This window comes from Oenanthe melanoleuca, chromosome 3, assembly GCF_029582105.1.
Source record: "Oenanthe melanoleuca isolate GR-GAL-2019-014 chromosome 3, OMel1.0, whole genome shotgun sequence".
Taxonomy (NCBI): Eukaryota; Metazoa; Chordata; class Aves; order Passeriformes; family Muscicapidae; genus Oenanthe; species Oenanthe melanoleuca.
This window is the reverse complement of record NC_079336.1, coordinates 58772088-58796343: the sequence shown is the minus strand read 5'-3', so window position 1 is coordinate 58796343 and position 24256 is coordinate 58772088. Positions and strand designations below refer to the sequence as shown.

Genomic DNA, 24256 nt, shown 5'->3' with positions numbered 1-24256 from the left:
TCTATATATATACATATGCACACAAATATAGTCCAGTACCACCTGAAAAACATAAAGAATGTATTGGGGGGTTTATACAGTACATATATTATGCTTGTTTTATGGTGTTTTTATTAAACAAGGAAACTGAAAGTGTGCTGCCTTGTTGTACACCACTGTAGGATACTCTGCTGTGCTCAGTTCCAAGTGCCTTAGATAACTGTTTAGGTCTTTGAATTATAGATATATATGAATGAATATATATAAACAGAATTTTTTTTTAAAAATAAAAATAAATTAAAAATAAAATTGTTCAGAACATCTTTACTGAAAGTATTTTGTTTTTGAATCTCTAGCATGAGATTCTCACGAGTACACATAATAGAGTTAATAGAGTTAAATTCACAGAGCCTCCAGAGGCCAAATTAAACTCCCTCCTTGTGGAAATGAGATGAAAAAAGGTTCCTGAAACCTTCCTTTGAATTCTGGCAGTCCTTCAAACACATCTGGTAAATTCCCTGTGTGTGGTGTAGTCCTGGAGAGGTGCGCTCAAAGAGATGACACTTGGTTTAAAAATTCAAAGTTTGGCTTGTAGCTCAGTGGTTTGGAGACCTAATCTATGCTCCCAGTTTCCCCTTCTTTTATCAGCAAGTAGTGCTTTTTACCAGTTTCATTGACAACAGATTTGCAGTGGAAATACACCCTCTGCACATGAACAAAACTGATCTGCACAGCTGAGGGTTCAGCCTAGTCAGCAGTGCATCTGCCAATCTTTTAACTTTCCAAGTGACTGACAATAGCTTTCATTTTTAATTACTTTGCAATAATTTCTTCTTTACAAGAACTAAGAGAAAAAATGAGCATAAATTTCCTCACACAGAAGGCAAGTTCATTATGGTAAGGATATGCTTCCAGCATATTATCTTTTAAGTGGCTGCCTTGACAGTGAGACTCTTTCAATACTGACCATTTTTCTTCTGCAAGCATAAAAGAAGTGATTAGTTACCTAAGCACTTACCCCCTCAATCTCTGTAGTTGCTCTTTGCTGAGTTCTGTTAGTACTCTTTGCAAAGAACCCAGTGAGAGAGTGCACTGGGATGGATGGTCTTGTAAAGCTTGGATGAAATGAGAAGCTTAAGCAGTCTCTGAGACACTTTCTCATACACAGTTCACATACATGTAATACTAAATATTGAATTTTGATATAAATCAGGAGATGACTCGACCTCAGGTATCAACAAAGGAGGCAACATGGTGACTATTGTTGCTAATCCTCAATTCAAACTCATCCCCAGATGTATTACTGTTAGTATACATTAATCTTGTGATATGAGAAGGAACCTATTTTAATCTCTGTGTGTGAACATATTATACATATCCTCCCCCCTCAATACTCAGAATCTAACCATGAGATTCAGGGGAAGGATGTAAATTAAAGAAAGACAGAAAACACTGAGGCTTAACTGAACAGGTAAACTTAGCTTACACTTAGGAAACAGCTGACTAACAACAGAGCTGAGAGCAAAATTTAATTTTGCCCACATCCATACTGATAAAATGCTCCTAGATCAGATTTGGGGCATGTGGAATGACAGTACTGCCATCACCAGATACAGAGGTCACCAGGTTTAGGGGATTGTGAAGTCACCAAGTCTGTGTACATGCACTTCTGTGGATGCCAGAGAAGCACGTCAGGAACATGGGAGCAATAAGGAGTAATCTAATCTACATCATTACCCCATAAATAAATGCTAAGTACTGTGTTTTCAACAGCTGAACGATTCTGCTCTTAATTACCTTGTGCAAATCCAGCTCTGCTATTCCAGCTGTCGCTGGGTTGGCAGTACGCACACACTGCAGGGAGGGAGTTGTTGCTGTTGGGTGTATAATGAAAAATCCATCCGCAGCCTGCGGTCCAGGAGGGGTCATCGCTGATCCCCTTGTGCCGCGGGGTGTGTACCACACCCGCACAGGGCCGACTGCAGCAAGACACTCACCCGGCTCTTTTTGCAAGAAAGGGGAAAGATGCAAAGATATATGCAGAGATAATCTGAATCCCTCGAGTACAGGAGTTATTTCAACTGATGGAGTGGATCAGATTAGATTGTGCACTTCTGTAAGAGTGGTGTGATGAAACTTGGTAAAGATTCAAGACTTCAGAAAACAGCCAGAAGAGTGAAAATCTGGATTCTTCTGGAGCTTTAGTGACACCTACTGAAAACCAATGAAATCCACCCAAATATGACTAAAGCTAATACTTTAAGATACATGCATGCATATATATTTAGCTGCATCCATACACACCCAATGTGGGTAACTTTTCTGAATTTTCAGTGAAAATCTCTTCTTTGCTGTTACTGTTTTGTTTGCCTGTAACCACATGGAAAAACCCTGCTCCCCTCCGTGTTTTACACCTTCTTTTGAAAAATAACAAAGCAGGTTTTAAAATAGCAAGCATACTTCTCTTGTTCCTAGCAAGGAGCCTGTATGTGAATACCTGCGTTTGTGCACAGCCCTGCTACTAGGTGTAGGTAAGATTTATACAAAAACAGTGTCACACTGCAGAATATGGTTCAGGTTGGAAAGAACAACAGTGCATCATCTGGTCCAACCTCCCTGCTCGAGCAGAGCTATCCAAATGCACATGGCACTCGATTTTGTCCAGATAGATCTTGAACATTTCCAGCGAGACTCCACAACCTCTCTGGACAATCTATTCCACTGCGTGATCACCAGCACAGTAGAGAGACTCTTCCTTGTATTCAGGTGGAACTTCCCGTGCATCAGTTTCTGCCTGTTGCCTCTTGTCTATTGCTGGGCACTGTTAAGCAGAGCCTGGATCCAAACTCTTGACACCCTCCCTTCAGATACTTATGGACATTGATGAGCTCCTCCCTTAGTCGTCTCTCCTCTAAACAGGCCCAGTTCCCCAGCCATTCCTTATCAGAAATAAGAGCTCAAACACGGCAAACCACTGTTAATACCACCAAGCGTTATTTACTCCCAGTCCCTCAAACTCAGCCCCCACAACCCGCCCGTCCCCTCAGCGAGCCCCGACCCGGCTGCTGCGCACGCGCGCTGCCCCTCGGCCTCCTGCGCCGCGTTCTGCCATTGGGGCGCTGCCGGCCCCAACCATTCCTCACTGTTTTGAGGTGAGAACTGGGAAAATGTGTCTCCGACGAGCATCCTGCTTGGGTCCACTGAACCTCTATTTTATAAAAATACTATTTCATTCTGAGAAAACTCCCGTTGTTTTATTTTTTTGACTGGAAAACAAAATCGTACAAACCTGGCCGGACTGACCCCTTTTCTGCTTCCCCCCGTTGGTCAATGGTCTGTCCCAAGATGGAGGGCACGGTCTGAGGGCACTGACGCCTGGCCCGCGTGGGAGCGAGTGGGGTTCGGTACACCGGGAGTGTGGGGGGACAGCGCCATGGTGAGTGTGCCGTGTTCTGTACTAGGAATTGCCGGGGCAGGAAGGCGGGCTAGAGCGATAGAGTCGCCCCCGGCTTCCTGTATCGGCTGTAACGCGTTTTGTTAGGAAAGTAAAGGCGGAAACCTTGCTCGGAGTGTTTTTCCAGGTCAGATGTGGTAACTCGTAGGAAAGGCTTTCAGCCAGTTGAGAATACTTGGTGGGTTTGTTGATCCAGCAACTGTGTATGTCGATGTTAGGGCTGTGCCTGGGTGGGGGTGCTGCGGATGGTCCTCACGATTGGTGTGGAATTGCTGCTGTAGGAGCAGCCGTGTAAAGAACTCTCACAAAGCAAGGTGTCTCGATTAATTTCCTTCTCTCAGTTTCCCGTGTTTCTTGGAAGTGTGTTGCAGAATTCCTTTCTAGGGCTGTATGTTAAACTCTGTGTGCTACTATCAGATATTTATTTAATATCAGATATTTACTGTTTTGTGTATTGCTGTTTTGCAGCTGAATAAGCTGGTGTTAGAACAAATTAAATGTCTGTTGTGCGTGTGGGGAGATGAGTTAAGCTCTCACTGGTCTCTTTATGCTTTGTCTCCAAACGTGTGTTTATAAGGCATTGCCTTAAAACGAATACAGCAGGACACTATAGAGGAAAGGTTCTCTTTAGGTGCATTTAATATTTCATTTTTTGTTAACAGTTAACCAAATTTCCTTTTGCAGCCTCACAAGAAGAAAAAGCCCTTCATAGAGAAGAAGAAAGCAGTAACATTTCACTTAGTGCACCGAAGTCAGAGGGATCCTCTTGCTGCTGATGATACTGCACCCCAGAGAGTTCTGCTGCCCACACATAAAGTAAATATTCACATTTAGTACTGAGGTTCATTCAGAAAAGAAACACCATGGAGAAAGAAAGTTGGCATGCCATTTACAATTAAAAAACATAGCCTGATAAAAGGTAGTTTTTAGTTAGCTTATTTTAGAAAAAGGATGTTGTAGGGAATTTCGTATTTGTGAGTTACTGCCTGATGGTTAAAGGATGACTTAACTGGCATTAGAGGTGTAAATGTATTTAACAAACAACTACAAAACCTGCCTGACTCACTGCGATAAAACAGGCATTGTTGGTTATGTTGCTGATGGAAAGATGCTGCTCAGACAGCATGCAGATGTGGAACCAGCTGATTACAACATTCTAATTAGCTGTGAATTAGGGTAAGAAGTGAAGAGAGGACTACAAGGATTTCAACATTAAGGCACTCTCAGTTGATGTTCTGCTTTTCTTTTTTCTAGTAAATTTTAGATGGACTTGAGTAATTAAATGCATTCCTTTTGATTATTTTCCTCTCCCCCTCCTTCCTAGGGACATGAGGAGCAAAGAAGGGAAGAGCAGCGCAAGTATGGTGTCTTCTTTGATGATGACTATGACTATTTGCAGCACCTCAAAGAAGCCTCTGGTCCCTCTGAGCTTGTCCCATCTGTGCGTGGACAGCAAAGCAGAATTGTCATCACAAGTGAGGGGCACATAGAAGATGAAATTCAGAGAATTTCAGTAAGTAGTGTTTTTGCTAATGGTAATGCTTTTCTTTGGAGCATTAGCATCCTCTGGACACATTAATTGTGTGCATTTATTTATTTATAAGGTTTCTTTTGACCCACAACCAGACTTTCCTACAAGTAAACCCAGAAGCTGACAAGCCAGAGTTTACTGATGAACATTATTTTGCTAGCACAGTGTTGAAACACTTCAGGTACTCACAACAAACTTTTCTCCACAGAGATGGCTTACAAAGGTTTCTATTGGAACAAGTTGTGTGTTTGTCTGGGGTGGGCATTTGTTTTTAAGGTGTTTTAGAACTTTTGAATGTTCTGGGAGTTATGAATATGCCAGGTTGTATTATCAGCACACCATGTTTTTAAAAGGAAAATGTAATAGAAACCAGATGGATTAAAAACAAACTTTTCAATTGGTGGCATAACTCGTAGAAGTTCATGATTCTAAATCACATTGGAATGGAAAAGCAGTAAATGCTTTGAAGCAGTGAAGTATGCTATTGCCAGTCACTTATAGCTGAGGGTGTTTGATTTCATTTGGTCACAGAAGTGTCTGCATGATTTTGTTAATGTGAGCTCAAATAAGAAACTGAGAACCGATATATTGTGATCTTGTTTTTCTGTTTCTTTTTCTAAGGCTCCATCCATTAAGTTGCCTTCCTCAGTATTTGCCACAGAGTTTGAAGAGGATGTGGGCTTGTTAAATAAAGCTGCTCCTGTTTCAGGTATTTTTCACCTTTCTGTGATGTGAGTTGCCATCTAAGAAGTCGATGGTGATTAAGGCTTCTATTGTGGTGTCTTTTTTTTTTTTTTTGGCTTAGAACAGGTTCAGTAGCAGACATAAGGAATGATCTGTTTCAATTTGAGACTTACTTCTGTGATTCAGTAGTAAGAGTTCTTCAGCTTTGCGTGGAGTGGGTGAATCCATGAGCTCTTACTATGGTATAGCAAATACAAACTAATAATGGGGGAAAACTGTAGATAATAGTATTAATTTATTACTCTGCTTGTTTGAATCTGAGTCTGGGACTGGATTTTCACTCAAATTCTTTCAAATGCTGAGTAGTGTTTACATTCCTTTATTAATGTTATTCAGCATTACAGTCTGTAAGTAGGTTTTTGTTATGTATCCACTTTTGGACTGGACATTGACTCCACAGCTATCTCCATCTTTCATAACAGTAAGGAATTGTAGCAGTTATCTCTGTCCTAACAGAAGGATGCTAAAGACAATTCTGTTAATTGCAGTAGAGAAACAATTTCTAACCTTTTATAATGTAGGGAATTTTAGGGTTGGAGATAAAATGCTGATATGACTTGGATATTTTTTCTTTCACAATATTCTGTATTAAAATACATTTATGGAAACTTAAGACCTTTGGGAAATGTTTTTTTCTGAGTGATAAAAATTGACAAGAGATTGGTGACATGCCCTGGCTTCTATCAAATCTACAAATATTCATGAGAAATTTTGTGATTCTTTGGTTTTCAGCTTTCCTTACTGTAAATGAACAGTCCAGCTGGATTGGTTTTTATCCAGGAAAGTAGCTTTGTAATGTCAGAGAAATGTAAATATTTATGTTTTGTTTTTTCAACTTTCTAGGACCGCGGCTAGATTTTGACCCAGATATTGTTGCTGCTCTTGATGATGATTTTGACTTTGACAATCCAGAAAATATCCTGGAAGATGATTTTGTTCTACAAGCAAATAAACCACAGAAGAGGTAGATAGAGCTTTGTTGAAATATTTGTTGTATGTAAATAGGAGAGATGCTATTTGCTATTGGATGTGGTGGTGTAGGAAGCCATGATGGTTTCAGATTTTAAATTGAATACTTTGCTGTGTTGAAAAAAGTATTACCTTGTGTTATTTGGATGGTAACTTGCAAAATCAAATTTCTTAAGTTATCCAAGAGATGGGTTTCATTTGTTACTTTGAGCTCATGGATTATATGAATTATATACAATGTTTGGAATAATAGTGCTCTTGAAATGTTTAAAACATTGTCATTTATTGTATGTAAAATACATCAGTGGTGGTATTGATGAAGGCTAATGGATGTTTCTGAAACGTTTACAAATGCTTCATGTGATACTCCACTGCATTTTATCTACTTAGGTTTTGGTATCATTTTCATAATTTCATGAACAAGAAATTTAGCTTGTCTTAATAGTCAGGAATGCAGCTGATATTTTTCTGCTTTGACATGTACAGCTGAATATAAAATAATTTCAGTCTCAGTGCACAGATGCATGATCCAGCCAAGCAATGTTTTTAGCTCTCAGACAGAAGTCTCACTCAAGCTTTAAATCTGTTGTTGCCAAATTGTTTCAGATAGCCTAGCATAGGTCAGAGCTATGTAAAGGTCCACGCATTATTCTAAAACTATTTTATATTTTTGTTCAGGGGGCCAGATGCTGAGGATGAAGATGAATGGGAAGATATGGAAGATGATAGTGATGAAAAGGATAGCTGCAGTACTGATAAAGATTATGATTCAGAAGGTCCTTTGTCAGGTAATGAGGCTAATGGACGGACTAAAGAATTCCTTTTTATGCAAGAAGAAACCAGGAGTCGTTTCACAGAATATTCTATGACATCTTCAGTAATAAGACGGAATGAGCAGTTAACCCTTTTGGATGACAGATTTGAGAAGGTGAGGCAGCTTAAGAGTGTAACTGTGAAAAAAGTTAAATGCTTCTCTGTCTGTTGATTCATATCATCAAGCACTGTCCTGTATACCTGTGCAGATTTTACTGCTTTAGCAGTCAGGGCATCAAACCACTGTTCTTTGCATGTATTCTGCTTTTAATACTTGGTGCATTTAGAGGCTTGTGTCACCTGGGTTATTGTGTTAATTGCTATTGAAAGGCCTAGATGGAGGTAAACAAAATTACTCTGATGACTATATGAGCATTCATAATTAGTGTTACACTTTTGTCTGAGAGGCTCAGTTCAACACAGCAAACCATTTACAGGTCCCTGGTAAAGTATAACTTCATGAACCGGTGTCAAAGCAGTGGAAATAGGGTGTAACATTTGTTCTGAGCAGTGACAGGCTTCTTAAGGCATAGTGCACCAGAAGAGAAAATGTTTTCTAGAAGCTGATTTATATAACATTATAAGATAACTTTGTGAGTCCCATGAGGAAAGAATGTAAGTAAGGAGGAAATCTTGCTGTAGATGTGTTGGGCAGTTGTTCAGCAAATGAGAGGGGAGAGAAAAAAGAGGCAAATAAAAAACGTGTGGCATTTTAAGCTATCAAGAAGTTGCATGACAAATGTGGTCTAATTACAGATATCCACTTCTTTATTTTAGTTTTATGAACAATTTGATGAAGATGAGATTGGAGCCTTAGATAACGTGGAGTTGGAAGGCTACATTAACACAGACAATGCTCGGTTGCAAGAAGTCCTGGATGATTACTACAAAGAGAAAGCGAAGAAGTATGTATTCCCAGAAGTACTGCTTCACATAAGTACTTCTGTAATCCTCTGTTTATATGGAAATTTTGGGTGTGTTGTTTCAAGTTCATGTACTCAAAGATTGCATCCCACAATAGAAGCAGCTGCATATGAGTATTATCCATTTGTATGATAAAATTAAGTGGAGGAATTTTGTTGGTTTGAGTAGGTTATAGTCCTTTTGTATAATTGTGTTGAACTTAATGTAAGCAGTATCTATTAGAGGCATTCATCCTCTTGAAAAGCAGAAATATTTGTTTTGTTGACTGTGTCTTTGTCCTAATGTTTTTAGTTTATTTTGAGGAGGCTTACTTAATGAAACTTCATTTTTGCTACAAATTTCATTGGAAATAGCTTTCTTGGGTCTGGGGCTTTACTTAAAGGAGTCTGGGCTTATATAGTTACACATTTTCAAGAAGACATAAACTGTATTTTTTTCTTCTCTGAACTTTTTCAAAGTTGTGTGAAATTGGATGCTCTTGAACCTGATGAAGATTTGGACTCTCCTGCAAATGAAGAAAGTGAGGAAGAAAAGGAAGAAATAGTAACTGTAGTTATTGAGGAGCCAAAAGAAAAGTGGGATTGTGAATCCATTTTGAGTAAGTATTTTGAAGTTTGCTTATTATTTCTTAGGATTTCAAAGTAAATGATAGGTGATTTCAGAACTTTCCTGGCAGTGCTTCAGGTAAAATGGTTTGTTCTCTGAGCGCAACAGGAGGAATTTCCAAAATCTAAGCAGCAGTACAGTTCATCATTTCTGTTTGCAAGCCTGTCTTGACTACTTTCTTTTTTCTTTGTGACTTAGGTACCTATTCAAACTTATATAATCACCCAACGCTTATTAAGGAGCCATCAAAGGTAAAATTACTAAACTTACTCTGATAAATAACACTGGGTAAACTTGAGATAAATGTGGTTTTTTTCTCAATGGGTATCTGTTTTAAAAGACAGGGAGCAGAAATGAGGGTTGGGGAGGGCTCTGGTATTATTTCTTTACTGAAGAAGATTTTCAATATGTTTTTTCTTCTTAGAAGAAAAACCGAGTCAGCTCAGAATTTCTGTAATAGTTAGGCAGAAACAGCAAGGAATTTCCTTTGTTGGTTTCTATGAGACACCTTTGTGTAATCTGTCTCACAGCATATATTTGTTCAGGTTTATTTTCCTATGGTCTGAAACAATTTATTCTAGTTCTTTAGTCTTTCATCTGTTCCCCATCAAGCACAGCTTGATATCCCAGATTTGAAAGAAAACCTTTTTCTTGCCAGCTTATAAAGGAATATTAAGTAACTACACAAGTTCTTTATTTTTTCAGTAGTATTTAAATAAAAGGGGAAAATGTTATTCTTGTTCTGGAAGTCCAGATTTTTTCACAGATATTTTGATTTCTTATTTTGGGATTAATGTGTGTTTTGTGAGGGAGTTAAATAGTATGAGGAGACTTAATATTTATTACTGTTAAATCTGGATGTGGAGTTTTTACACTGATAAGGCAGTGCCATGTGCAGTTCTTGGAGAAGAAGCTAGGGGCCACTAATACGTATACACTCTATATTTTAGCCCAAGCCAATAAAAATTTCTCAGAAGACTGGAATTCCCCTACATGTCTTGCCTGAGAAAGGTCTCACAGCTAAGCAGGTGGAACGCATGCAAATGATAAATGGCAGTGACCTGCCAAAAGCATCAACACAGCCTCGTTCCAAAGCTGAGAGCAAAGAGGATCGCAAAGCCAGAAAACAGGCAATAAAAGAGGAGCGAAAGGTACGCCTGGCTGGGGATAAAACCTTGCAAATTTTATATTGCCTGAACTCTGTCTTGTGAACTTTGTTTAAAACTCACTTATTATGTCTGAAGGTAATGGGAAAAACTTGCTGGTCTCAAAGACTAATTATTGCTTCTTTAAAAAAAAAAAATCTACTGAAAAGAATGTTAACATCATTCTTCTCTCTTACTGATTTCCGGTATCAAAACTTGGGGTCTGTTAGTGTGGCCACTACTGCAGATACAACTTCTGAAGGAACATCAGATTTCCTTGCAATCTAGAGTAGCAAAGGAAATAGTTATGATATCTCAGATCACCTAGAAAATCCTGATTGGCCACAGTGAAATCTTAGCTGTCTGATTTCAGAGCAGAAATTGCCTGCATATTAGAAGCTTCAGCTAACCAAAGATATTTATCCTGTTGGTACACATATTAATTTGACTACTAATAATTAGTGCCATAAATAATACTATTGTTCAGATTGCTCTTGTTTTCATGATCTGGAAGAGTTAATTGGAATGGTTTGATTTTGCATGTTAATTCTTATTTTGTAAATCTTTCATTAATCCTATGTACAGGAACGCAGAATGGAGAAGAAAGCCAACAAGCTGGCCTTCAAACAGGAGAAAACAAGACAAGAGAAAGAGTTACTCAATCTGAAACAAAACGTGCAAGGTCTGAAGCTGTCCTGATGAAACTGAGAAACTTACTGTGGAAGCATCCCTAATTTTCATTTGTATTGAGAAGGGAACTGCTAACTCACACCTTTGCCAGTCCTGCTCAAAGGGAGTTGTTCAAATCTCATTGTACCAAGACCCAGTAATTTGTCATTTTTTCTGAAGTGAAATTCTATATAAAATAATGTATTGATGATACCTATTCTGTCATGAGTGACATGGCAATTGCTGCAAAGTTTCATTGCAGTAGAAATGTAATAAAATTACAAATATTTTTCTTACAAGTTTTTAATTAACAGAGTTATATATAGATTTGTTGAATGTATTCAACAAATCAACAGAATCCTACAGATTTGATTTGATTAGATTCTTATATTAAATTATTTCAGTTTATAAAACAGTATGTTCATTTATGTCTTCTCTCTCATATACTGATGGTTGAATATAGTTCCATGCTATGATACAGTTTTCTAAGTCAAGGAGTTTACACCCACTCCTCCTTGTTTTTTTTTTTTTGTTTTTTTTTTTGGTAGGTTATTTATTGTTTTGGTTCTATGAGGGAAGCGTTTTTGTAAACAGAGGTGTCTGAAAAGCTGTTGTGTAGCTAGACATTGCTGTTACCTAACCTGAGTTTTACATTTCCTGGCAAATAAAGTCTGTTGCAAGGACTGTTGCAGTTACAGTAGTCAGTGACCCTTAATGTTGCCATTGGAATTGGATTTGCTGGAAGTATTCAGTCTGAGTATCATGGCAAGCAGCAGAATCTTGGATAAGAAGTGTGTGTTACAGATAGTCACTGTCTTGTTTTCTCTGTAATATGCTTCCTCAGGAAATCTGTTTAATTGGAATACAAACTTACTATCCACTATAATTGTTGTTAAAACTTCCTGAATATGAGGTGAGGGCCAAAATCTGTAGGTTTGGCATGAACTTAAATGTTTATACTGTCAACATTAGATATTTTGATAGTCACCAGTCCATAAAGTGAGTGAATAGGATTTGTAGCCAGTCCTGAATCCATCCATATTAATAAAAAACCCCTTTGCTTTAGGTCTATATGATACAGACAGAACAATCTTCTGCCTTTATTTGAAAAATTAACCTTTTTACTGGAAGGGATATGGTGACCAACACCGATGGAGTGGCTTGACTAGTGGTGAATTCAAGGCATCTTCAATATTCCTTCAGTAGTTTTGTGAATACTAGATGGAGACAAGCTGACAGGGACTGATGAAGTCTTTCAGTGTACAGAAACAATTCAAAAATATGTGTTTTTATTGGAAGAAGGCTTTTATATTTTAATTGGTAAAGTAATATGATTTTGGAGAAGGGAATAGAGACATTTGAGTCTGCAAGTCTTGCTCAGAAAGCTGAAGTATCAATACAGTATACACATCTAGATTAAGCATTCATTTTCTAGAGTTATCTTTTAACAGAATCAATAGAAATAGTCTGTAAAACTAGAAAAAGTTTCAGTGTTTTCCTTTAGCTGATGCCTCTACTAGTTTTCATGTGTTTGACAAGCTAAAGCACGGTCTGCCTGTGTCATAATTGCTAATTGTGTAATCACTGATTCTATGGTAACTGGGGTACTGACCATCCAGTACTCATGACTCCTGACAACAAAACAGAAAAGGAAATCTGAGAAGCAGTTCTGGGGAGATGAGTCAGATACCAGGAAATAAGTTCAATGGAACAAGTAAGTAACGGATGCTGTTCAGTGCTTTGGGGTGGAATATGATTTTGTGGTTTACCAAAAAGGACAATCTTTTACTAGGGCCAGTGCACATGTTCTTTGCTAGATTTTTCATCACTGATTCAGTGGTACTGTGCTTATACCTAAAATCCTTTAAAAAAGAAACAAAAGAAAAAAAAATCTTGAGGGGATGAGAACAGAATAAAGAGGTGGGTGAGGCAGAGGAAGGCACTTGAAAGGAAGAGTGTAATCCGGACTAAGGACAGACACAGCTGTTGCTTGGGAAACAAAAGAGGAAAGACGTTTAAACAAAGATAATAGGAAAGGAGTAAAAAAGATTACAGAACTGCTTTGTTCCTCTGCATTTGTAATCAGTGAAACACTGCAGTAATCTTAATTGTACTTTGCAGCGTGGTAAAATCCCAAGGAAAAGGTAAGAAACAAAAGCAGCCATTCATCTGCTTAGCAAGACAAGGATTTCTTTTGTTTTAGCAAGAACAGGTAAAGAACACTTGCATGAGAAGTCCATAGAGAAGTTAATAAGTCTATAGTTTGCAAGTCAAATGAAAGGGACTCTTTTCCCTGAAGTTTTCTGACAGACTATTTTTGTTTAAAACAAGTCATGTCCCTGCTCTGAAATAGGTGTGATTGTCTTTGGAGTTAAAAGGGCCTGAAACTACCTTCCATGTAACTTTTACACCTATTTTTTCCCCAAACAAATTTAACATCTACAAAGTAAGATCATCTTGGAATGTTGCTTAACATATCACGGAAACATTCCACCTTAGTAATTAAGATCGTGCCATACTTTGCATGACACTTTCTACCTAAGCCATTTTTGGGTATCACTAGCTCCTGCTGATGTCCAAACTATAAATTTGGGTGGGTGCAGGTCATGTGCCCCGAATTTAGGCAGTGATGGACTTAAGTATTGTTCCACCATCTCCTCAGCCAAATGTGATGTCATTTTGAAAGCACATACCTAAGCAGTCATGTGGAAAACAGAATGCTGCCTGTCACAGCAAAGGAGAGCTTGTGCTTTGTTGGAACAGGATAAATCAGGAGGGAGCTCTGCAAAGAGGAACCCTGGTATGCAACAGGAGGGTTGGATTTGATAATTCTTGGGTCCTTTCCAGCCCAGGATCTTCTGTAATTCTATGGAGATGTCCCTTTCTGACAATGAAGTACTTGTTCCAGTGAGGACCCTGTCCAAGTGCCGACTCTGCCGCAGTCATGAGGTCCCGTGCTGTGTAACTGAGACTCTTGTACAGCTGCCTGAAGTCAAGGTCTGCCTCCTTCTACAACCGGTGGAAAACACTTTGCATATTTTGTGGCAGAACCCCCTTCTTTTTAATGGGAATTTCAGTGCATTTTGCTGAAATGGGTAATGAGCACTGGAGAAGGAGGTGGCGACTGCTAGTAGAGAAGTGGGTTGAACAAGTTTGAAACAGCAAATTATCTAGTAGCTGCTTTCATTAGTGAATTTGATTAAAGAATTTATCATGCACACACTGTGAATTCATCTTCACTCTTGCACTGTCTTAATTTACCTGCTTGTCCAAAACCATGTTTATTTACTATATGCTAAATTAAAAATTATGTATTTTCCCTTGGTGAGGCATAAATTACTAACTTGCAGCTTTCTTTTTTGTTCCAGGGTTTTAGGCTGAATTTGTTATTTCAGTCTTCTTGGAAAAAATAGACTAATAAACCATCTGATAAGTAGTCCCTTTGACAGCATAATGTGGGCACCAGGCTCTGTTCCAAAGCCTGCTGAAGTGAATGAAAAGATTCCCCTTGACCTCCCTGATCCCTGGATTACAAACTGAACGCATGGCTGCGCAGTTTGCCTGGCACAACCCAAATGCAGGGTTTTTCTTTAAGGGGTGAAGCTTGCACATACCCCTCTCCTCCTCAGCTTGGATGTACTCCTCTGCTCCTTAGTTTGTGTTACAGATCCTGTGTCTCTGTCGTAGATCAGATGAGCCCTGCAATAGGGCTAAGATCTGATTTGGCAAGGGAAGAACCCAAACAAAGTAAACAAAAATGCAGTGAAATCAGAGTGACTACAAGAATCAAGACAAAGGTGCAAGTACTTTGCATTAGTAGTTCCATGTTTGGTATATCAAGATTTGTGAAGAGCATAATGGTTTTATCTAGCAAAATATTTGAAAAGAGAGAGCTCTGTGTTATGAGAGAGAAGTTTTGTGTCACTGTGACTAGTGTGAGTTCCAAGTCCTACAATGACTCTCCCTTCCCTGATGATGCAGGACTGGTTTGCTCCTCAGTGAGCAAGGCACAAGTGTGTGCTGCTCTTCCAGTTCTGCAGAGGAGTATTCCTCTCAACCTTGCTGTGGAAAATGTCTAGAAGGTAAGGACTTGAATCATGAGTAGAAGGTTCAAAGGGAAATGAAGATTTAGAAGTGTGTTTTAGTAGAATGAGGTGCATTTTAGTCCAGCTGAGCAGTAATCAAAATGCCTTGCTTAGGCGTCTGCTTAATTCCTACGGAAACAGAGTGGACAGCATAGAGAAATTATTAAGAACATCAAGGGAATAACTGAGAATTAGAAAGGGGGACTAAGCAAAATAAGATAGAAACAGGGTCTTTAATAAGTTAGGTTCTTTAATTTACCCGCTGTGGATGGACTCATGCTATTCACAGCGCAGGAAAGAGCCTTTAGTTTGGTCCTTGCCTCGAAGGTGTTCCTCACAAAGGGCATTGCCCATCCTATTGCAGAAGAGTGAGAGTGATGCTAAAATCTGAGAACTTTTGAACCTTACAACTTCTTTTATTGTGACACATGACTCTTCCACAGATTTGGCACTGGGTATCCTATCTACCTAAAATTTCCCTGTTCTTCCAGCTGCAGGTGCTATCCCTAGTTTTCCTTCTGTGTTGTCAGGTTACGGGTGCAGGTAAGGAGCTGCTCCCATTCAGCTGGAGCTGTGGCTCATTCAGTGGTATTGGTGGGATGAGTAGCACTGCTGTTGGTCAGGGGAGAGACCCCAGTTTGGAATACATCTAAACTCAGAGAACTAGTAATGAAAATATCCCTTGAACAGTATCAGGCTGTTCTCCCTCTTAACTAAGAAAGAAAGAGAACCAGGTGTGTGAGAGGTGGAGTCCAACAGGACAGCTCCTGTTCACAGACGCAATCCGTTCTTCTCTGCATGTCACTATTTGGACTGCTCTTCAGCCTGCCCCTGAGCAGAACAAACTGGAAATGGCTTTTATTTCTTATTTGTGTTGAACTGCAGCTGTACTTTTTACTTTTTTGACAGCTTTTAAAAGTTTTGAGCAAGTCCTTCAGAAGCTAATCTGAACCCAAAATAAATACTGCTGCAGCTCCGTGCTCCTGAACGTAAGTAATCTTAAAGCCTGGGTAAGAAACCATCACTCCAACCCATAAACAATGGTTTTTCTTTGCAGATCCAGTGTCCCAAGCAAGCCTTCAACAGGAAGTGCAAGCCCTTCAGCATCTTGAAACTATAGGCAAGAAAAATCACCACTGCAGCCTCTGCAACAGGTATAGTTAAAACTGAAGTGCATGTGTGTGTTATCTCCATATGAAGTCTTTCATCCAGTAACACTATTGTTTCCTCCAAGGACAAAGCCTGGATGTTGTGGATGAGTCTCACATATGTGCTTGACTGAGTGCCAAATTCTTTCTTCACCCTCCCTGTGCTGCGAGTGTTTGGGAATATTTCTCTGTTGAGAAGCCAAATCAAATGTCATGCCTACCCTAGGCACATGAGTGTCTCTGCTCTTCGAGTAAATGTTCAAATATATATATTAGAAGTAATGTTAATCTCTAATAGGTTTCTTTTCACCTAAATCTGAGAGCATGATTCAAGATAGCTGGTGCATGAATGCCCAAGGTTGAACCTGAGACCTGCCCTTACACAGATGACATTGCAGAGATTCATTGCCTTTTTACTGAAGGGTTTAAAGATGTATTTGAGCTGAACTTATTTACAGAGATGGAGGAAAAGATGCTTAAGCTCTTACTGGATCAAGCCATTTTGCTGGGAAGGAGGTGAATACACATGGACATGCATGGATATTATTTTACCCAGAGATGCAAATTCGTTACTGATTTCTTTAAAACCAGTTCTGGAAAGAAACAAATGTATACAAAGGTTTAAAGTAAAAAGTATGTGACAAATAGAGAATGAAAGATACTGGTCATGGTGTCTTCTAACCTTCCTAGGTGCTCTTAGGTCTGCCATGACCATGGTATTTTGTTGGGAGTGTATTGTTTTTTATCCTACATCTGGTGCTGCCAATAGAGAGTTAAGGGCTGAACCAGTATCCCTGTGCCTTTCAAAAAAAGCAAATTTCATTTGTTTTTAATGTTTTCTTTTACCCTCATTAAAAAAAGAACCCTTAGTCTAAGATATTTCTGTCCCTTGCAAGAGGGAAGTGTAGTTTGTTTCTTCTCCTATTTCCATTACAGAATCAGCCAGGGAAGAAATGTAACTGGAAGCAGCATTATGAGAATTTTCTTAATACTATTCAATCAGGCAAGCAAGTCACAAAAGCTTGGAGGGACACCCTCTTCCACCTTCTCTCCCACCAAGCACCAGTCATGATTTATGTTCTGCTTTCTTATTGCAGTTCTTGTACTGATCTTTGATAAGGCAGTGACATCTTATTAGCCACAGATAGGATTCAGTTTTGCACCCTGGAACAACGGAATGAGAACATTAATTCTCTCCATAGGCTCTAATTTTCAGGTCTATTTTTTTGGCTTGAATTGAGCAGGAATGCAAGGCAGAGACAGTGGGGAGGAACAGGAAACTAGCCATACGTTTTAGACTTGAGGGCAGTAAATCTTGGGTCTGATATTAACACTTCAGGAGGAGAGCCAGGATAGCTGTACTATCCTACAACAGAGGGTGGAGTGCATCCTCTCTCCATTCAAAATAAGTAGTGTACACAGGCTTCCCCACTCCCACGGGGTGGCTTTTCCACTGTCCCCTTCTCCACCCAGCTTTGCAAACAGGGAAAAGCATTTAGAAAAGGACAAGTCTGGTTTATCACTTAGTACCCAGTTCAGCCTCTGCACAGAGCTGCCTGTGTTAAAAGTTACAGATCCAAAAAGATGCACACATAGACAATATCTCATGATAGTGGGATTTATAAAATGGGTCAATCTTGGAAAGGGTGTTAATGGAGTCCTGCCTGTGTTAGGAAGGCAGAGAGCAGAAGGAAGAAGGGGAGCTCTTTGGGCTCACTTCCAGAGCAGGAATTCATGACTGATAGCAAAAGCAGCTGCCGTGATTCCAGCCTCTCTCCTATCCTAGATGACAGCAATGCAATATAAGCAGCAGGACACATCTTCCTTCCTTGATTGGGGTCAAGCTCCTCTCTGAATTTCCACTGCTAAGTTCTTTAATGACTGCTATTTCTGGTCTTACTTTACCAGCTCTAAGAGCAGACCCTCCCTTTCCTCCTCCCTCTCAGAGGAAACCAAGAGCAAGAGCAGCGGTACTTGTGGAGAAAAGAATTGGAGAATTGCTTTTTAGGAAGGACAAATTGCTGTGTGGCCTAGTGAGGATGTATATACTATACTATAGGACTGTATATCCTGTACTACAGGACTGGTGAGAAAGTATGTGGATTGTGGGAAGAATTAGTTTTTGTCTCATCCTCCTCCAAATAGAGCCCAAAACTCCCCATTCTCCCCTGAAGTTCCAGGTGTCCCTGCTGCACCCCTGAAGCCAGGTATTTGCCCTGTCTCATCCTCCCCTCCCCTCAGAAATGGTGCTCAGAAGCATTTTGTCCAGGCTATTGGTCTGGAGCAGGCTTTTGATGGCTGCTTGGGCCATCTTTTCTGTATTGTTTCTGAGGGAAATAATTTGTAAACATGCTGTATCTTTAGTAATAAGATAAAGACACTTGAGCTGCTTTTGTAAAAGGCACTGGACACGGAAGAAGGGTCTGAGAACATCAAGGGCTGTGTGATGGCTGAATGTGACTGCTTTGACTCTGAACACTGATTGTTCATTGCAAAGAGTTGGATTGTACCTGCCATAACAATTGCTTTTAGCAGAGTCACAACAGTAATACTGTCAAAAAAGATTTTAGAAAGCACCACTGCAGGTTCTTCACAAAGCTGCTTCACACCCAGAAACCTGGCTCTTGGATTTGCCTCAGCTGACGGGGCACAAATGCTTCAGCAGTGTTTTGCTAAATCACAGAATCAGGTTGGAAAAAACCTCCGAGTTCATTGATTCCAACCTATGACTGAATGTCCTTGTCACTGCCCACGTGAAATAACCAGTGCACTGAATAGTCATGGGAGTCTGCTGGTACTATCCCTCACCCAGGCTCCAGCAAGGAGCAGACTTCCCTGTGGTATGAGTCTGGCTGACATACAGGACACTCAGCTCCCCTCAGAAGCAAGGTACCCACAGCCACCAGCCTTCTTTTATTCCCTGTGGTTGTTATCCCTCTGGCTGACTACATTAGTCTGGGACCTCCCAGACAGAGCTGCTTCTCCACTGTTACCTGCCTGACCCTCGAGATCCAGGGCTTCACACCTCTTCTCTAAGGGCCCCTGGGAAGGCAAGGGAAGCCAGCAGAGGATTCTTCTGCCTCCCTGAGCAGGGACCTGTTTCCATTTCCCTGCTTTTACATCTTCTTCAGCTTGATGGCAAGAGAGACACAGCTCCTCGACACGTGCTGGTCCTCCACCCACTGTATTTCTCTCAGGGATGGAAGGATGCTATTCCATGAGCCTATTTCTATTTTGAACTCTCTGATACTCCTGAGCCTCTCCACCTCCTCTTTAAGCTCTGCCACCAGGCCAAGCAGATCATCCACCTCTTCACAGTGCATGCAGGTGTCTTTCCCACTATCCTCCAGCATTTAACACAGGGCTCAGACACTCCCTGCAGCCAGAGGTGTGGGTATTCGTGTGCTTCTTGAGGAGCTCTGCTCAGAGTAGTTAATTGTGAGGCTGGGAATGGCTAGGACTAGGACAAAGGTAATAAAATATGCTTTCATTAATCCACAGGATTTATTCCTGAAAACACTACTGTTTTCTGGGTCAATACCATAAGCATGCATTTTAGTGTCCCAAATGTTTTTCTAGAGGAAGGTTTTGTAGTTCTGCTAAGTTTGTACTTTGGAAGCTGGTGGGAATTCAACACCTGCTAATGGTGTTGAACTGCATCTTGAGTGCTCCAGTAAAGCAGGGGAATTCTTCTCCTTCACTGTATAAGCTGTGACACAAGCTGTTCCTTTCTTACTGTCAGACTGTATTCAACGCCCATGGTGCTGTCAAAGGTTTACTGAGGCTCCACAACATAGGGACATGGAGTTTAGTAGAAAACATGCTGTCTGCCATGCTGCCTGCCATGCTGCAAACTCCACCCGACTGCCTTTGGTAAGCAAACACAGTCACAATTTTCTTGTGCTGGAAGCAGATTTGCCAAACTGTAGCTCGTGGTCAGTAAAGACGTATATTAATATAAGACTTGAAATTCCAGGGAAGTTGATAAACTCGTATAGCAAGACATGATCAATATAATCTGAGAGTTGCCCATAACTGGAGTCCTTTTTCTGATTAAAAAAGTGACGGAATATGACAATACAAAAAACTTGGGGCAATGACTTCTTCAGACTCTTCTGCAGTTACATTCCAGGGTAACAGCTGTAGAGAATCAAAAACCTGGCAGCTTTTGCAGTACATTGAGAAAGCTCTTCCTGTTCTGTAGGGCTCCCTGGTGTTGGAAGGTTTCTATTCCCTGGTCACTACACACAAGGCAAACAGCAGAGCCCCTTGGGGGGAATCAGAAAAGTAGAGCTAATCATCAGTGCCTTGAAGTGAGATCCTGTTTGCTATAGTAAAGAGAATAATATAAACAGCTCCTTTAGGAGCAGTACTGCTGATTTGAGGGGATTTTGTTTTAGTTTATTTTTTTTTTTTTAAGATGTAGAAAAATTTTATTATTCTTTCACCTATTTGGAGCAGGAAAAATGGCTTGCAAATATGAGAGGGTGGACCTTTGGCCTGTTCCTTCCTAGCACCACTTCAACAGCAATTTGGAGTTTTCACTAGGGTCTATAAGCTCCTTGCTAGAGTTGAGTGATGATTGTGCATATTTTTTTACTAGGACAACCAACAATTGACTGAGAGTAAAACTCCAACACTAACACCTGCTGTGTTATCGCTTCTGGAGAGAGAAAAAGACAAACATAAGCCAGGCAAAGAGTTCATTTAGTCATATTTATGTTTTTCTTACAAGAAACCCTGAGGTATTTGAGGTGAGGTAGGCATTTTTAAAGTAGATACTAGGCTTTGGAATCCAGTTTTCTCATAAAATAATGTAGAATTATAGTTTGACTTTTTTGCTGGGCTTTTTTTTTTGCAAGTCCTGACATGAAATCCTAAACTCATTTTACTCCTAGCACAACACTTGCTATAATGAAAAAGGAGAAAAATTTCCAGGTGAATGTTGTTGATAGTGAATGGCTTTCCTGTTCATCATCTTTATCCACTGTGTGGTCTGTAGGCACTGAGATTTTAATTTGAATCCTCAGGAGGGACCCAAATGAATTTTCAGTTAGAGGTCCTCAAACAGAAATATCTATATAGACCTAAAGTATACAGTCTGGCTTTGAGGTTCTCTTTGCCCATAAGGAATTCCATAACCTTCAATCTTCAACTTTGAGATTTATTCCATCCTTTTTTCCTTAAGTCCATCTAGATGAGATACAAAGATTTGCGTGTTGTTTGTTCCAAAAGCCCTTGTTGATTAACATCACCACTTCCCTAAAATAGTTCTCTCTAAGCAGGATCCCACATGATATGTTTTCTAGAACCCATTGCTACTTGTAATCGTGACCTGTATCCATCTTTGCTTAGATTTTTTAAAAGTTATATTAAAAGTTATTTGTAGTATAACCTGTGAATGATAATACATACTGCTCCTTGTATCAGTATCTTTGATCCCTACATTTCTGAGGTTTGAGACTCTATGTAGATTTATCATGTTTTATGGCAAGTAAATTTCAAAAATAATGATCTGCAGAGACCACTTCAGAAATACTGAAGAAAACAGGAAAATCTATGGGTGTAACTGCTGCGAAAAATTCTTCAGTAAAGTCTGGGTAAGAAATTATTATTATTATTAATTTAAATATTATGATGTAAAAAGAACTTGCTTGCTTTTGTTATATAGAATATTCTGTTGCAGTGTTTGCAGTATGAGCTCCTTTGTATTAATTGAAGCAATTGATTTCACTGAAACCTGTTGCAGAGCTCCTCAGGGCCCCAGTATAGGCAGCTGAGAATACTCATTTTGGTGCTGAATGTTCTTTGGTTTGGAACAGCCTCATCCCAAGTAGGCAGTGTCTGTGCTCTGCTGTAACAGACATCTCAAGAGGATTTGCTACACGATAGTGCAAACCTCTCCAGCAGATCTTGTGCACTTACAATGTGCTTCTATTGTCCAAGTGTGGAAGATGCCAGCACTCATTTCAGTAATAACTATATCAGGATGACAGTGTGGAGGTACTTCCTTTGCCTCAAAGTTTCGATTCCCAGACCCTGATGTTTGGGATGTTTGGTGTTCCTGCTCCTCAGACCATGCAGTCAGTGGGGTTCCCATCTCTGGACATGCCAAGCCATGTTGGAGCAGAAAGAAACCCTTCCAGCCTTAGCAGTCCTTATCAGGAAATATGGCCAAGAATGATTCCCCAAAGCTGGCAAGGTTATTTTGAGCAGCCTGGGAGAGAAGCTTGCGAGAGTGCTTGGAGCATGGGATGAAAAGGAATGTGTGCAACAGTCAGCTGCAGAGACTCACAAAGTTGTTGCAGGGTTCTTGTGTGGAGTTTTACTGTCCTTGGTTGCTGCTGGTCAGGGGCTGGATCCTTCAGCTGTGGGGAAGACTGCAACGGGCGTGGGAGTGTCCATTCCACAGTGCCATCATCAGCTCTACCCACCTCCTTGACTTTGCCAGCTACAGGAAAACTACTGTCATACCCAGTGGTGTCATCTTCATTACCTGGGACCCTCTACCTGGGATTATGTTGACAGCATAGTAACTCCTGTGGGTAGCACACCAGGTCTTGCAGACCACCAGCAGGGATTTATTGATACCATCAGCATTCTCAGGGTTTAGCCACTGAACTCTGAAACCTGGGGCTTGTCTTGTCACTTCCTTTCCCTAGGGATACTGGCTAGTCCAGGGCTCACCGTTGTATTTGCAGCCAGCTCACAGAGGCTTGGGACAGCCATTGCCCCCAGCAGGTCCCTGGGGCAGGCATCCACACTTGCATCTAAAACAGAGGAGAGTGGAACTGTGAAAAAGACTGGTCTAGGTGAGCTTGCAGTTGCTGGGTGCTGGCAACTGCTGCTGCATTTTCTGTAAAACTTGAACTTTGCCAGGGCAGGTAAGAAATCAGTTTCAGTGCCACCCAAGAGCACTTTTTAGCTGAGAAAGCAGAGGTGAGAAACTGGCTTTGAGTGGTGCAAATAAATGGTCTCATCATTAATGTGCCTGGAAATGGTTTCCAGGATGAGCTGCTCCATCACCTTCCCACAAATACAGGTTTCATCTTCTTAGAGAAAATAGAGTAAAATATAAAAGCTCTTTCTATCATAAGAAATAGCAAGTAAATGGCTTGTTGTTGCTTTTAGACCACAAATGGACAACAGAAGAAAAGACTGACTGGTTGGCAAGGATGTGTTAACACTTTCTTCTGACACATTATGGAAGATCTTAAGCAACACAATTTTCCAGCATCAATTCCCCCTGAAACGGTACAGCTACTCATAAAATAAGCAAACTGCAATTCACTGGCTCAGGTTTGGTTGGAGTTTTTTCTCTCTAGGCTACAAATCTTATTATGCTATTTTTTTTAAAGTTGTGAGATTATTTGTATCTGTTGCCAAGATTTAATTAAATGATTGCCGAGAGGGGTGGATATTACCAGCGGTTCATTAAATGGTTTTAACAAAATGTAGGAAGATCCAGTACCATGTGATTTTATTTTTCTTTCCCCTAATGCTTCGATATATTGAACAAGACAAGTGAACATTGTGGAACTTCATGTGAATATTTAATAGAATCTTCCAGTAAACATTAAATGATAGTGATTGATACATGATAAATGGCCATGTATGCTGTGCATCTCTTCAAAGCACTTTGAGTTCAGACTTAAACTTGTATTAAACACTTTAACTGACTTTAAAAACTGATCAAAAAGACAGAAATGTTGTAGAGGTTTATCCCTTCTTATTTTTTTGGTCACTTGATCCACTGTCAGCCTTGGATCACCTTGCATAAACTTTCAGTGGTGAAACAAGTAGGGGCTTTTTAGCCCAATACTTTTCATTAAGGCTTTCAATTAAAATCCATAAGGAATTTTCTTACCTATTAAATGCTCATTAAGTAAAAGAAGATGAAAAGTAGTTGGACACAGCAGTAATAAATACCATATTTTAAAGAGTTTAATTAAACTACTTAGACTCTAGCTAATAATGATTATATGGATACAGAAGGATGACACTGAAGCAACTGTAACTCCTAGAGCTAGAAAAAGTGGACATGACAGTAGCCCCAGTATATTAAATGAGTGCTGCTTAGTCTTTCTTTCAGTCCAGGAAGAAGGAAAAAAACCCAAACCCATCCCAGACTATACTGTGCAATGTTGCTACAGTTGCTTTCTTTAACAACCAAATAAATGAATCCTCAA

At 39.9% G+C, this 24256-nt stretch overlaps 1 protein-coding gene and 1 long non-coding RNA gene across 2 annotated transcripts; both read left to right on the top strand.

Moving 5' to 3' along the window:
- Positions 1 to 3245: 3245 nt before the first annotated feature.
- LTV1 (LTV1 ribosome biogenesis factor) lies at positions 3246 to 14268 on the top strand. Its single transcript, XM_056487072.1, has 11 exons — positions 3246 to 3415; positions 4118 to 4249; positions 4758 to 4946; positions 5586 to 5673; positions 6552 to 6672; positions 7356 to 7605; positions 8268 to 8395; positions 8873 to 9012; positions 9219 to 9271; positions 9971 to 10171; positions 10751 to 14268. Exons 1-11 carry the CDS (start codon positions 3413 to 3415, stop codon positions 10862 to 10864), a joined length of 1419 nt encoding a protein of 472 aa, XP_056343047.1. The 5' UTR covers positions 3246 to 3412; the 3' UTR covers positions 10865 to 14268.
- A 1228-nt stretch (positions 14269 to 15496) lies between these two features.
- LOC130250912 (uncharacterized) lies at positions 15497 to 23707 on the top strand. Its single transcript, XR_008840057.1, has 4 exons — positions 15497 to 16073; positions 19810 to 19940; positions 21589 to 21667; positions 23199 to 23707. It is a non-coding gene; the product is annotated as an uncharacterized LOC130250912 (long non-coding RNA).
- Positions 23708 to 24256: the final 549 nt, after the last annotated feature.